Source organism: Cinclus cinclus, chromosome 4 (genome assembly GCF_963662255.1).
Source record: "Cinclus cinclus chromosome 4, bCinCin1.1, whole genome shotgun sequence".
In the NCBI taxonomy this organism is placed as follows: domain Eukaryota; kingdom Metazoa; phylum Chordata; class Aves; order Passeriformes; family Cinclidae; genus Cinclus; species Cinclus cinclus.
In genome coordinates, this window is record NC_085049.1 from 51,744,732 (window position 1) to 51,760,870 (window position 16,139).

The following is a 16,139-nucleotide window of genomic DNA, read 5'->3' on the forward strand; positions in this document are numbered from 1 at the left end:
ATTTGAAATCTTGGGATTGAGTGTATTTTCAATTCTAATTTAGAAGATTGCTTCAGACATATTGCATTTCTGAATAAAAGTAAAGGTTCCTGGTTCATTAACCTAGTGATGTTTGTTTTGGCCCTAATAGTTAGGGATCATGGAATGTTAATGAATTACAAGTTAATGACCAAATGATCAAGTGGATACAGAGGAGAACTACAAAGATGATCAGAGTGCAGGAGCACCTCTGCTATGAGTAAAGGCTCAGAGTTAGGGTAGTTCAGCTGCAGAACAGAAGGCTGCCTGAAGATTTTAAAACACCTTCTAGTAGTAAAGGGAGCCTACAAGAGAGCTGCAGGACTTTTTACCAGGGTATCTAGTGGCAGAAAAAGAGGGAATAGCTTAAAGGTGAAAGAAAATTGGTTTAGAACAGATATTGGGAAGAAATAACAAGGCACTGGAACAGGTTGCCCAGAGGAGTTGTGGATGGCCCATCCCTGGAGGTGTTCCATACTGGTCTAGATGTGGCTCTGTGCAACATGATCTAGTGGAGGGCATCTCTGTCCATAGAAGGGGGGTTAAAACAAAATGATCTGTAAGGTCCTTTTAAACCCAAACCATTGTGTGATTCTATTACAGGAAAAATAGAAGAATGACAACTTATTTTGTAAAAAATGGGGATTGACTAATAACTAATTACCAGGTAATTATTTTTGAAATGTGGAATATCAACATTAAAAAACAAGTACTTCATAAGTATTTTTAATAATTTAAGATTAGCAGGTATTTGCTTTTTTTTTTTTTTCTTATAAGAGCTTTAATTTTCCTTTTCAGGTCAAACACATATGACTTTTTAATCTCTTTCATTGAAGATATGCATATAAAAATCACAGAGTTTTGGGTGTGTATTAAGGAACAAAGAAGCAAAGAACTTCATTGACAAAAAGATGTTTTTCTGCGTTATGTAGAAGAATCTATTAGAAGATTTATTTCATAATATACCTTACCTCTCTATTAGGTGATTTGCCAAAGCTGGACTCAAATTTATCCAGATTTATGAACCAGGAAAATCAATTGCATTGATGTTTTGTGTCGATTTAAAAAATAATTTATCCTTCTGAAACAGCCATGTTAGGTTTGTATGTACTCACCCAGTAACTAGTTCACTCTTTGTCAGTGCAAGCATTCTTGAAATTTAATTCTTGCCTTCCAGGTTTAACTAAAACCCCCTAAATACAATCAGGTGATAAGCACAGTATTCGTGAGATTGACAATACAGTGTTCATCTCTGTAACACTTGCTACTCATGTATTCCTTAGTGTGTCTACTGAGACCTCCATGGATTCTGTTATTCTAAATGCATACATATAGTGTAAATCATATGCTATACCCTGTGTGATACACTAGAAGCCCAGAGCTAACACTGAAGTCATATGGACTGGAGGAAGTTTTCTGCTTGTTGTCTGAAACCAGGCAAAATATGTTTATAGGAAATAAAGAGAGGCAGTTTGGAAGATGTCTAGAATACTAATAAAATCATAATGAGAAAACTTTAAAGACCCAAAAACATACCTAAAAACCCTAATTCAGAGACATGTTAATTTCTCATTGTATTAGGATTCTTCATTATGTATCTCTTCTATTGGCTGCAGATCACCCAGGACAGACTAGAGATTGCATTAACTCCCAATTGATTAATTCAGTACTCTTTGCATTTATATCATGCTTGAATTGGGTGTGTAGATATGGAAGGTATGACAATCCTTGGAAACCATGCTGCAGTATTCAGCTACCTGCATAATTTCTCAGGGGGAGTTCTCCAAATCATGAAGGAACAGAAAATGTTGAAGCTGAGATCTATTAAAATGCCTCTCTAAGAGAACAGTGCTGCTCTTGAGTTATCTGGGTTTGATACTGACATTGCTACTCAAGCAGAAGTCTTGCTTGGTGTGAGGCAATTTGAGCAAGTAAGGACAGTAAATTGGTCCCTTAGGTAATATAGAATCCAAGTAATTTCAGTGTTTCAAGTTTCAGTAGCTTGTTTCAGTGAAAGGATCCAGGAAAAAGAACAAAGAATATTTGTTGAGACAGAATAACAGATGCACTTATCTATTTTTTACATAATTGTCATGTCAGATTTATAATTTTATACATTCCCTTTTGACAAGAAGTTGCAATGACTAGCCACATTATTTTCTTACAGTGCTCAAAAGTAAACTGTTTCAGGACAGATCTCCTTGACACAACTGCCTGGAAAAGAAACACATTACCAACTACAGTACAGACACATACTACCCTAAGATTTTAAATTTTTATGTGCATAAGTTGCAATCCAATTTCTTTTGACAACATAATGGTCATAGATTTAAACCTTTTGGCAATTATAAGATGGGTTTTTTTTGTTTTTCTTTTTTTTCTTTTTCTGTATAGTCCACAAAATCTCTCTTACAGAGAAATAATAGTAAAAAAGGGTTTAAAGATCTCAAGACAGGTTTGAGAACCTTTTGATTTCTATAAAATTCAAAATTTTCAACAAATAAATGTTTGTATATTGCCTGACCAAACTGGTAAAAAACAAATTGCTTTTACTTGTTTTGTGATTTCCCCAGATATTCTGTCTCTGTAGTGAAGAGCTGGAAGTGTCTGTTTTTCTGGGGAGTGGCACCAGTTGTGACCTAGTTGATTGTATGCACTCTGTACCTTCTCAGGTGGCCTTGCTTTATTGGTTTGGTGTTTGAGAAGTCCAGACACTAATGCTCCTAATGATCAGCCATTCTTTTTGACTTTTAGTAACAAGTATTCTCATGCAGTTAATATCAAACAGAACTTTGTGCTCTACATCTGTTATTTCAAAATTCCCATTTTTGAACTCCCCTAGTCTCAAGTAAGTTGTACATTGTCTTCCTTTTTTACTGCCTACAATCTTTTCACCTACTTCCAGGGCCCCATGATGTAAAATGTCATTTTGCCGATCTTCAGTTCCAGTGACAACTTTAATTTTACTGATTTTAATGGGCTTTTCAAATACAATCCCATAGAAGTCTCCAGTAGAAGGAGCTTTGCCCCAGAAGTACTCATCAATGCTGCTGTAAGCCTTGCTTGCCTCATAGTTTTCAAATACATTCATATTGGTGTGCAAGTTTGCAGGTGGGTTGTCAGGGATATCAAAGGATTCCTCTTCAAAATCATCATCCTTTAACTTATTTTCAGCTCCTTTGTAAGATGAATAGTATCCCATGTGCTGGAAGAGAGATGGCTTAAAACGTATCACTTCCTTTTGAGCTAACAGCCCACGAAAATGGATGAGCAGCCAATCGCAAGGCATTTCTTGGTAAAACATCAATAGAAAATGGGCCAGGCGTGGTAGGTCATGAGAATGGTAAAGCTTTCCAATGTACCCCAGCTTGGAGAATTCCAGCGTCACCCAGTAGGATCCTTCTCGTGAGGTAATTACTTTCTTAACTGCAGTCAAAAAATTCTTTGAACAGCGAACGTCATCTTCCAGCATCACATAATAGTCAGAGAGATTAGCGCAAAAGTTTAGAAGGAAAGCATAATCTACATTTTGTTTTGATCGAAACTTCACACGGTCCTCAGGGTCATTGTAGTTTCTCTTAAGGCCATCCAATACAGGGTAGTAATCCTCAGGGACGTGGATAACTATCAATCTGCCCGCAATTATATGATGTGCAAATTTCTGTGAAATATCCTGGACCATCCCTTCACACCAGGCTGAGTCAAAATCTGCCAGCTGTACTACCACTGCAATTTCTTTGAGTTCCTCATAGCTTGACTGCTCAAATATGGACTTGATGGTCTCAAGTAAGTAGTTTCCCTTTTTCCGTTTTACAGAGGATAGTCCAATTGTAAGATACCCTGTAAAAAAGACAATTCAAACAAAAACTGAAAATCTGATATTGAAAGAAATTTTACCACAAAGATATTCTCCAGAGCTGTGTTTATAATAAATAAACCTCGTGAATGGTGAAGACCGAGAAATTTGGTATGTGAATATATTAAACTGCAAGTGATTAAGGACCTTTATTGCCTCTTCATTAGGATGTGTGATATTGTGAGCAAATAGACATATGGACACTATTGTGTTAAACATTCACTTGTTTACTGCAAGGAGTAGCACGTTAGGCAAATGCCAAAGCAGTGTGTAGATTTATGCCTTGTAGACAAAACCATATATACAATGTTAAGGCTGTAAATCTGCTAAAAGAAAGGGGATTATGAGGGGATTATTCACACCATATTTTGAAAGCAAGGAACTACCAAATGCAGGACTTTTATCATTTTAAGCTCTCTAAAAGTCTACTTACATCTGTGAATAACTTTACAGTTTTATGAATTTTGCATGGATAATTATTTCTCAGCGTATTCATTTTTAGGTGAATTTGTCTAGTTTTGCCTTGCTAGTAGTTTTTCTTCTTACCCTCTTTCAGGACTCATTAAGCATTTTACAGGGAATACCCTCTTGGCAGACACATTATTTTTAAATAGAACTTTTCCCCTTGCTTATACAAATATTTTTTAATGCTGTTACATTCTTTCTAGACAGAAATATATCTTATAAGACAAGAAATTTATTCTCTGCTGATTTGTAGTCACTGCCATCTCATTTTTACAAGCATTCCAAATCAGGATTTTTGTTTGGATATTTGCCAAAATATCTTTATTTTTCTAACTTCTGATGTGAAAAATGTTAAGACTTTGTAATTGACAGAGTATATACTTAAGTTGAACCTACCTCTTACTATATTTCTTAAAATATAGTCATTTGCAAAATATTGCCCTGATAGTGATTCAGGGTTTTCCTCGAGACTTAAGTTTGCTCAAAATGAAGTTGTACAGTGAAGTACAACCCCCAGAAGTCATTTACACTGCCTACAGAGCCCCAGATTTTTCAAATCTAATTTGAACAAACTTTATAGCTTTCTACAACTCATGTATTATTTTATTTTAACTTCTGGGCTTGGACTTCAGAGCCTAGTTTGTGTATGGGAAATGGTTGATTTGGAACCCAGAGGACACCTGCCTAAATCTACGTATGGTTGTACTTCACTTTTAGAGGAAAGTCTTGAACCATGTCTGAAATAAGAATAACTAAATAATCCATCTGCAGATAGCTGTGAGAACAATCCTCCTTACTGTCCCAATAATAGGACAATTCAGATCCCTTTTTAGCACAGCTAAAGGAGCAAGGAGGTCCATTTGCAGCAGCTGGCCTGGCAAAATAGTAGACCTGGGGGATGTATCTATGTGATACCAAGCATCCTTAAGATTGGATTTACTAGTTTTACAGAGATTGACAGTATGGTCTCAGAGGGTGGTTGCAAAACACCACCAGCACCTGCCTTGCCTCTGCTTTCTAGATCATATTCCTCTTGCATGGGAGGAGATCCATGGAATTATGCTCATACAGACCACCCAGGGGCTGCCTGCAGGACAGCTACAAGCCAGGCAGTTGGGCAGAAGGTAGTCAGGCTGTGGGGCAACCACTGCTAGGTCCAGATTAGCAGCCACTCAAGAATGACCTGCAATAACTGTCCCACTAACTCTCTCGAGACTGTCACTGCTTAACTCAGCTCCTCTTGCATAGAAATACCACAGGGTATTTATATGGATTTCATGCCTTTTAAAAATTACCTCATTTTGCAACTTTCAAATTGCAGTTACTTACTTTTCCTTGGCAAAGGTGTGCCAGCTAGGTAGCGATATGAAATGTTTATAGATCCTGAGAAATTAGACAAATCTTTAAAACTGTGAACGTAACGCTCTGGGTTGAGCTGGTGTGTGGCTGTTTCTCTGATTAATTGCTTGTCCCCTTCCTATTAGTGGGAAAACAAAAATAACAAAAAAGGGAGAGACAGAGAGAAACACATTTGTGAATGCCAGCTAGAAAGGAAACATGGACAGGCAGGTTTCCAAGAATAACATTTTTCACTTTCAGCTTTCATGAAATCATATAGATATCACCTCATTTAAAACAAAAAACAAACAAAACCCCCACAAAACAACAAGCATTACTGAGTATCATACATTTTGGCTACAGAAAATCTAACATAAACCTTCATATTACAGTAAAAGGAAAAGAAAAAAAAATACTTTACATAAACTCTGGAAAGGTAGCAAACATGAAATTATTGGCCAAAAATACTGTGGTATTCAAAAGAGGGATAAGAAAACATCACTCAGCAACAGAAAATATCATTTTCACAGATGTAGAAACAGGGAAGATTTTAAAAAAAATTAAAAATCAGTGCTACCAAAAGCTACCAAAACTGCTGCGAAGGAAAGACAAATCTAGACCTGGCATTTTGACATTTTTCTGAGAAGGTTCGAGTCAGGTTTGGAATAGGAAGAAATGCGTGTGATCAAGAAAACAGTAAAAGTTTCTCTGAATTTGGAGAACATTTTTTGATGGCATAGTCAAAAAGTACATTTATCACCATGCCTCCTCTTCCTGCCTCCTTCTTCAGACCTTTTCTTCCAGGAGGCTTCCCTAGTCATAGTAAAGGTGTAGAAGGGAAAGAGTGGCTTCATCAGTAGTGCCCTATCCATAAGGCCTCTTGGGCCTCAGGGAAAATCTGTTCCTTAGTCCTTGAGAAAAGGGAAAGTATCTAACAGGTCACAAAGACTGAATTTAAAAGTAGGAATACTTATTTAATTTTTCTGGTTTGATTTTAGTCTGATGACAGGCACATGTATAAATTTGTTAATTTCTTCTGATATGTGCAGTATGTTAATGCACTAAAACTTCGGGATCTGTCATTAAATGGGAGCATTGTGCAGTAATAGTACTGCTGCTAGCAAGAACAAGCACAGAAACAGTAAACAGCACACATATTTAACAGCATAAATATTAAAAAATGTGTCAAAGGTATATTTTACAGCACAAAGAAATATTTCTGTAAACTGATCGTACATTAATTTATAGTTCATTGTTTTCCTTTCATAGAAGTAGTAAATAAACCACTTCTGAGCTTAGTGAAGATCTTTGGCAGACATCCAGGGACATCTACCTGCACTATTATGCTCTCTTGATCTTCAGTGTCTCTTGAGTAATTTCTCTCAAGTGCTTATGTGCCACTTTGCCTTTGCTCATAAATTATGAGAGGAAGTTTGATGATCAGGTTCAAGATTAAAATGTAACTCAAGGATTTAATAAGAAAATGCACCAAGACTTCAGGAGATTTTCCATTAAAAATGTCAGCTGGAAAAGGAAAAAGGCTGGTCCAAAATCTTTCTTTTTTCAAAACTCCTCCTTCAATAAGAGAGCTACATGAATGCAAAACATTGTGTCATGGTTCCAGAATGGAGCACCAAAATTCCCTGTTTCATATGGTTTTGGAATGGAAACTCATTCTGCTGAGGTTTTGCTACATGAAATGTTTACAAATAGACATTGTCAGAAGAAAATGTTTTGATTTTAACAAGTAAAATATCTAAACTGACCACAAAAATTTTCTTTCCCTCCCCACCCCTGCCTCTTTAATAAATGCCTTTTGTGGCTAACATTTATTTTTAATAGTTGCTATTGCATTCTTTTGTTGAATGACAGGCAAAACTGAAATCTGGATTTTTTCAAAATATTAAAATCTGTTTTTTCTGTCTCTGACTACTATGTAGAGGTCAGTGAAGTTGAGGAGCTTGATAAACTCTCCCTTGGTTTACTTCTCTAGCTTTTTCTAGAATGGTTTTGGCTTTCATCTGTTAACTAACCTTTTTCTAACTTACATTCCAGTCTTTGCTGGGAGTTTCATGTGGGTGCCATAAAGTGAAGTGCCAGAGTTCTCCACCCTTTATGAAGATACTCTGCTCTGCTAAGGATGCTGTGTCAACTACCATAGTGTTATTCTTTGCACAGTGCCCAAAATAGTGATTAGTATTCTTAGAAGAATGCAGAACACATGCTTGACTTACAATACACTTACAACTCTGAATAGGTACAAAATGCCCTCCTATAGAGTGTGGTATCTGGTATATTTTAGCTTGGTATGTCATCAACATGCTTGATCAAATGTAGTACTTACGCTTCAGATAAAGCCCCTTGAACTGCTTTTCTAATACACATGTATCAGCACTCCATAACTGCATCCCCTCTACCAAATATACTTCTGCTATTTTGCCACATGGGTCCTTACTTTCCATTTCTTCAGAAAATGCCCTACAGAAAAAAAGCGAGGAGATTTTCTGGACCCTTTGAGCAAAACCAGAAAGTTTCTCTTCTCCCTTCTTAAGGTTTACCAAAATCAATGTAATTTTAATATTCTAACTTTTTGAAAAAGACCACTTGTCTTACATCTGGTGCCAGACGCCGGCACCACAAGCCCTTGTGCAGTCTGCTGCCCGAGACTGGGAGGAGGAACTCTGGGTCAGTTGTTTTCCTTCTACCAGTTACCTTTAGAAGATAGTCCAGCAGCAGACTGGCTGCAATTCAGAGAGCATTTGGTGCTCTGAGGACTTTCAGATTTTCATTCCCTGAGGGAAATGGTTAGCCTGCTGTCCACAAAAGCTTTCCCCAAGTATATTTCTCTTCACCACAAACACTGAAATTGCTCATCTTTTACCTCAGCAGAGAAAACACACCAGACATGGTGTGTTTGGAGCTGTCAGACAGGGTCGGGAAATTTGAGAATAAAACTAAATAAATAAGCTAAAAAGTCAACATCCTAACACACTTCAAAAACACTTGATGGACCATAAAGGTATCAAGAGACCTGGAAGAACTCTCAGGAGACTTGGCAAGAGACTTGGCTGAGAGCTACGTGAACACAAACATGCCAGAACTGTGATGAGAGAAGCAATGAAAGAGAGCGAATTTATAAAAGAGGTAGGGGGAAAGAGCAAATTAAGAATAAGACATGGAGCCGTCTGGGGAGCTGGCAAATAGGACAGGAAAAGATTTCAAAAAACAAGCCAAGAGGAACACCATTAGCAGTGATAATAAAAGTACTTTCAGAAACATCTGGGGGACTTTGAAGCAATTAGTGAACCGAGAAGAAACATTAGGGAAAATACCACTAGGAAAAAAACAGTGATAAGCCAGGTCTAATTTAATCATAACCAAGAAATGTCTGTAATGGAGTAACATGCTACAAGCATGGGCTGTCTTTTCAATGACTTAAGAAAGTATTAGCATAATATTAATATTGTAAATATTTACAATGCTGTTATAAGTAATTTTACAATTACAATTCTTTAAATTAAAATAATTAGGAATGTATATATAGGTTCTGATAAATAATGTAAGGATTTTACTACTTGTGTATTACACTTTTTGAAATACTGTTATGTTTCTTTTCAGACACAAGTGAGATCAGAATTCATTGTTTAAAATATTGGAAAATCTATACTGACCCTGTTCAATTCAAGATAAAAACAACACTATCTTGTCATATCACAATATAACAAATTCAGTTTAGTCATTTTACTGTTTTAAAGATCCAGTTTTTCGACCACTATTCTTTTCTGAAAGAATAATGGTTCAGTTCTTTTACTGGGACCAGTTCAATCTCCAAAGAACTGGAAATTCCATTCATTGATTGAGTCTCCAGGACTCACTTGTCATTCAGCAGTGAAACACCTCTAGTTTACAAATAAACAATGGAAGTATGTTATGTTATGTTATGTTATGTTATGTTATGTTATGTTATGTTATGTTATGTTAGTTTGTTATGTTATGTTAGTCCGTTATTTGTTGAAATTCCTAACATAAATATATCCACTTTTTTTTCAAAATCATAAACTCACGTTAGATTTCATTTGTCTAATTTTTAGTACTGTAGCACTGAACACGTCAGACTAAAATTTGACTTACAAAAAGTAAGAAAACACAAAATAAACTCACTAAAATGAAATTATTTATACAAGATACTTACAGTAGATGCAATGGGTGTAAATTTTCTTTTATATATTTTTTTCTCTAATAGCATTTAATGAAGTATTTAGAGGTGAGATTTGCAGGGTATGCTGTAAAACAAGCTCCCAGCTCATATAAATAGTTCAGATGAAATTTATCCTCAGCAATTTACTGTTTTACTATGGGTGTTTTACTGTTTTGCTTTTCCAGAATCACTTCCTCACAACTTACCAAAACATAACCGTCCTCAATGTACAGGTTCATGAACAGCAAACAAACAACAAGGATTCCTAAGAACGACACTGTTGATCGCTTCCGCAAGCATCTCATTTTATCAAAAGATTTCAAGTAGTGTCTCGTGAAGAACTGCATACAGTAGTGTCACCTGTGAATAAAACCACAGCATTACAAGAATGGTCCACCTGATAAGCACGACAACAAGTAAACTTACCTTCACATGTATCAAACCCCTTCAAACATACATAGACTGCACTTTCAGGCAATTTCAGGCAATTAATATTTCATTTAATCATTGTCATCTTCATGTTTAGTACACAATCTTAACTATAAACTAAGCTTTTGTTTTGGTTTGGTTTGGTTTGGTTTGGTTTTTTGTATCATTAAAGAAAAACCACATACTCACTGTCATACCCATTTTAAAGTGGGCTTAATGATGTCACTGTGGCAGTGACAGTTTCAACAGTTTAGTTTGCTATGCTTAACTGTCAGATCCCAACTTGGTGGCTAGAGATGATGCTGTGCACTGTTCCCCCATGTACCTGTGTTTCCTTCCAATGACAGGCCAGCTCAACAGACAAGGAGGAAATTATTACATGACTCAGTGTTGTTATCAGTATAAGAATTTTGTATACCAAAGCTTCCAGGAACACAAGGTACATTCTCTGAAGTGAAAAAAACACCAGCAAGACTGTATAACATCCCTTAGCCTTGGGCCTCTGTACTGGGATGGAAACTCTCACTGGAGACATTATTTCCTTCTTCAGAAGGGTGGGCATCTACCTTAAACCAGACACTTAGAAGCATATTGGGAAATACTTAAGAACCTGATTAGATCAATCAAATAAGGGTGGCACAAAGACCATGAAGCCTCTCAGTATTTCTGTCCAAGATCAAGAAAGAGGATTGTCTAGCCATATCACAATGTTGCCTGTTCATTTTAGTCATTTTACTCTGTAAAACAAGATGAATGTTGTTCTTGTCTACCAAATTGTAGTCCTACCTGTGTAAGACTGCATATGTTTCAACAAGATTGGGCCTAAATTAAAGATCTCACTGCCCAAACTCTAGAGGGTTTACTAGCAAAACAGCAGATTATAAACTTATTATTTATGTACTATGTTCTTGCTAATATTTTGACAATTTTCCACATAAATTAATAATTTTTCAATTGAATTTACTATATAGAAATTATATACAGATGAAGACTTTAAAGCTAGCCTGTGTGAAGTAGTAAAAAACACTGTATGTGCACTGGTTAAACCCTGCACTTAAATACTTTTGTTTTTGAAAGTGTTGAACATCTACACTGATACAAAGTAGGCCATATTAGGAGTTCCATAAATGATTTGTCATGTCATATAGAAAATTTTCTGTCCTAATAACAAAAAATCTACCAAGGACAAAATCCAATGTATATTTATTTTGCCAAATTGAATAAACACATTTAGCAGTATAAAATATGAGTCCACTAGACTCTAGAGAACCAGGAGGTAAATATATCAAATATCAGTAATGCAGTTAGTAATTGCAAGGAATCTATAGCTTCAAAATGAACTGCAGTAGTTGGAGGCTGGTTGTACATAGAATGTTTTTATATTCGCTACGTTGAGAATAAAACCAATTTACAGGTGGCGTGAAGAAAAAAAAAGGAATAAGTAACAATATATATATTTGTCTGTCATTATTTAGGGTGGGCTGAATTACAGAAACTTGATTATTCTGAAGCTTAAAATCCCAGTGTAGATATTTTTTTAAGTTACATCAAGGATTTCCTTTTTCTTGATATGTAAGGACATTGAAAATAAAGCTCAGGAGGGAGATGTTAGGGACGTGAATTTCTAAACACTAGGCCTCCCTATACCCCTGCAACTCCCTGTGATAGCATGGTGGTTGCTAGCTGTCTGTGAATTCCAGCAGGCTTCTGTGGAAATGAAAGGTTGCCCCTGTTTTAGAAAAGACTGTGTTACACACATAATTTAGGTCTACACTCTTTTGAAAACCAATTAGAGGATCACTGGATGGATTAAATAATGACACTTCTCATATTAGTGGCATTAAATATGCTGAGTATTGAAAATGCAGTTAGTCTGGGTTAGAGTGATGCAGTCACTGTTGGCATATTATATTTTCTTTGGGTCTAAAAAAATAAAGGAGAAAAAAAAGCCCACACCTTGGAAATAAATAAATAAATAAATAAACGTGGTGGTTTTTTTCAGTTACAGGATGAATGTATGTGACATATTTGCTGGCTTGACCGTGCTGTTACACAGGTCCCCCCCATCTTTGCCCTGTGCCACTTGTCAGAAGTCCCCAAGGGTGAGGAAGGGGCTTAGAACTCTATTTCCTGGACATACTGAATTAGAACATTCCGGTGTTGGATTAGGAATAAATATAGAGGGAATCACATAGATGGGGCTAGAGGAACATAAGACTGTCATGACTAAAACTGATATACAGAGAGGAGAGCACAGTGCAGTCCCCACCCAGAGAACAGCTCCACTGCTTGTGCTGGCTGCACACGAAGCCATTACATCACTGTTTTGAACGTGGAAACATCTCAAAGCAAAACATCGTGCCGGGGTTTCTTGTTCATCTGCTCTCCTGGAAGGTCCATTCCAAGTAAAGGCACGGCAGGGAAGGGCGCCCCGAGGGGGGAACGTCCGGCACGGCCCGTCCCGGAGGAGGCTCCGAGAGCGCTGCTGGCACCAGAGGGCAGCGCAGGCTCGTCCGTGCCAGCCGAGACACTGCTCGCACTGCTTGTGCTACCATCCTGCTGCTCACACTGTTCTCCGTCCTGCTGCTCACACTGTGCCCCAATCCTGCTGCTCACACTGTGCACAATCCTGGCTGCTCACACTGTGTCCCAATCCTGCTGCTCACACTGTGCTCCAATCCTGCTGCTCACACTGTGTCCCAATCCTGCTGCTCACACTGTGCTCCAATCCTGCTGCTCACACTGTGCTCCAATCCTGCTGCTCACACTGTGCTCCAATCCTGCTGCTCACACTGTGCCCCAATCCTGCTGCTCACACTGTGCTCCAATCCTGCTGCTCACACTGTGCTCCAATCCTGCTGCTCACACTGTGCACAATCCTGCTACTCACACTGTGCTCCAATCCTGCTGCTCACACTGTGCCCCAATCCTGCTGCTCACACTGTGCTCCAATCCTGCTGCTCACACTGTTCTCCATCCTGCTGCTCACACTGTGCTCCAATCCTGCTGCTCACACTGTGCTCCAATCCTGCTGCTCACACTGTGCCCCAATCCTGCTGCTCACACTGTGCCCCAATCCTGCTGCTCACACTGTGCTCCAATCCTGCTGCTCACACTGTTCTCCATCCTGCTGCTCACACTGTGCCCCAATCCTGCTGCTCACAATGTGCTCCAATCCTGCTGCTCACACTGTGCCTCAATCCTGCTGCTCACACTGTGTCCCTATCCTGCTGCTCACACTGTGCTCCAATCCTGCTGCTCACACTGTGCCCCAATCCTGCTGCTCACACTGTGCCCCAATCCTGCTGCTCACACTGTGCTCCAGTCCTGCTGCTCACACTGTGCTCCAGTCCTGCTGCTCACACTGTTCTCCATCCTGCTGCTCACACTGTGTCCCAATCCTGCTGCTCACACTGTGCTCCAATCCTGCTGCTCACACTGTGTCCCAATCCTGCTGCTCACACTGTGCTCCAATCCTGCTGCTCACACTGTGCTCCAATCCTGCTGCTCACACTGTGCTCCAATCCTGCTGCTCACACTGTGCCCCAATCCTGCTGCTCACACTGTGCTCCAATCCTGCTGCTCACACTGTGTCCCAATCCTGCTGCTCACACTGTGTCCCAATCCTGCTGCTCACACTGTGCCTCCAGCCAGAGCTTGGCTGATGGCGCTGCTGGATACTTACACTGTAAGCCTCTAGCCAAGAATGTGCCCAGGATCATTCATATGTCTATGCATAATTCCTTACACCTTGCTAGAGCTGCTTCCTCTTGCATCTCTACATCCAGGCTGTGGATTGCATTGTGGAACACTGCACCAGTGAATTTTCACAGGAAAAAAAAAAAGGTAAATCTTACCTTTTTATTTTTTTTTAAGGTTATGCCATTCGTCTTTTGTAAAATGGTCTCAGAATTACCTACAGTGAGACCTCTGATGTTCTTTAAGACCACTTGAGCAGAATATTCACCATTACTAAAAATCTTTGATATTGAAAAAAGGCTTCAATTCATAATTCAATTCTGAGAGCACATCTTTGCTTGAAGATTTTATGCCTTCATTATTCATGCACAATTAAGTAGCTATCAGAATGGTATAAATGCAATTTGTTTCATAAAGCTGACATTAAGCAGTCAAAATAATTAATAAACATGCATAAATTATAAATCTTTTCCTTTCTAAATGAGATTTATTGCTTTCCTTAGTGTCTAGAGAGGGAACTTGTAAAACCACAGGTCTCTATGTAGATGTATGTGTTGCTATCAGACATACATGCACAGTTTTGCATGGTAATGTGAAATTATAACTCCTTTGACATTCTAAAACAATACACAGTAAGGAGGTGGTGAGCTAAAAAATGCAGTGACATACCTTTACAGTGGGTACATGTTGTTCTTTACATGATCTACAAAGGTGTGAAATCTGTGTAAAAGGTCAAAAGTTGATTTTGACACAATAATTCAAGGTTTTCTCTTGCAGAATTTGAAATACTAAGAAGAATTTAAGCATTTTTTAAAAGTAAATTCCAAATGACCATCCAGAAAGACTTATTTTAATAAGTCAAGTTCTTGAAACCAAAAATTGAAATTAAAATATTTAAATTTATGTCTATTAAAATTTTAAAACAAATTTGAATTTGTATTTCAACATGGCTATTCCCAAGAGGAAAAAGTTATATAAAGCAAAATATTTTTTTCTTTATTTTCGTTTTCTTCAGTGGAAAAAAAAATTTTGCCATCCGTAGAAAAATTTCTCTAGGCTACATTCATGCACACTCACTCTGGTATATCGTTTCATGTTTGATCCATTCTAATTCTTCATCACTTTCTGATAATACTAGGAATTTGTGCTTTTTCCTGCTTTTAGAGACTATCATATACTTTCCTTACATATTTCCTCCATAAACAGATACACAAGTAGGCCCTGTGGTGTTACTTTAACCTTAAGGATGCCAACACGAGTTAAGGATTTAGCCTTAGCTAACCAGTACAGTGAATCTGCTTGCATCTACAGCTGTACAGGTGTGGAGCTACAAGGTCATCTTCATCTTATAGTCTAGTCTGCTTGAGTGCTGTGCCCCAGCAGCTCAAGAAAACATTGCTGATGAGAAATGGCTACTGAATTATTTTAATATTTTCATATTTTCAAATGAGGCTTTATTTTCAAACATTTTCAAATCTAGCTTTATCTGCCACTGTAGAGTCCATATTTCTCAAGGTAGAGCTGATCCACTGCCACGTCTATTATATGAGATAACACAAAAATAATATGATTGGATTATTAAAACCCTTGTGAACTTTATTGAAATCCCTAATTTGACTGAAACACTCAGAAGTAGGCACTTCAGTCCTCAGTTTTGAGATATAACATTCTACCACCCTTACTGAAGTGCTTTACTTGAAGTTCTTAATGCTTTTCCAATGTGTTTTTCAGATTTTCTTTCTTGGAAGGCTGCACAATAACCTCAAGGATTGCATTCAGTTATCTTTATAAAGTCACAAAGGAAACACTTCCAAAAAAAAAAAAAAATTAAGAAGGGAAAACCCCAAAGCAAAACAGATTTTTTTACAAGGTAATTATTACATTTTGCATGTGCAATGATTTTCTTATATAAGATTAGAAAAAACCCAAAGTCCTAAATTGTGACGTAGAAGGTTATTCCATGGGTCTCAGATAGATTCCCAGGCAGATTCACTGCCTTACTGAAAGCCTGAATGTACATATACGATGTTTAAGGCTGACAGGCAGAATGGCCAATGGCAGCAGGGGAATAAAATAGTTTGAAGGAAAGTGTAACTCAGAATGAGGCTAACAAATCCAGAGGACCTCAGGTTTTAA

General features: G+C 37.8%; 1 protein-coding gene across 1 annotated transcript; it reads right to left on the bottom strand.

Annotated features, from left to right (window-relative positions):
* Positions 1–2,701: 2,701 nt before the first annotated feature.
* MGAT4C (MGAT4 family member C) lies at positions 2,702–10,222 on the bottom strand. The gene is made up of 3 exons (XM_062491245.1): positions 10,082–10,222; positions 5,669–5,816; positions 2,702–3,858 (listed from the first exon to the last, which is right to left on the bottom strand). The coding sequence occupies exons 1-3, from the start codon at positions 10,220–10,222 to the stop codon at positions 2,702–2,704; spliced, it is 1,446 nt and encodes a 481-aa protein (XP_062347229.1).
* Between the last annotated feature and the right edge of the window lie 5,917 nt (positions 10,223–16,139).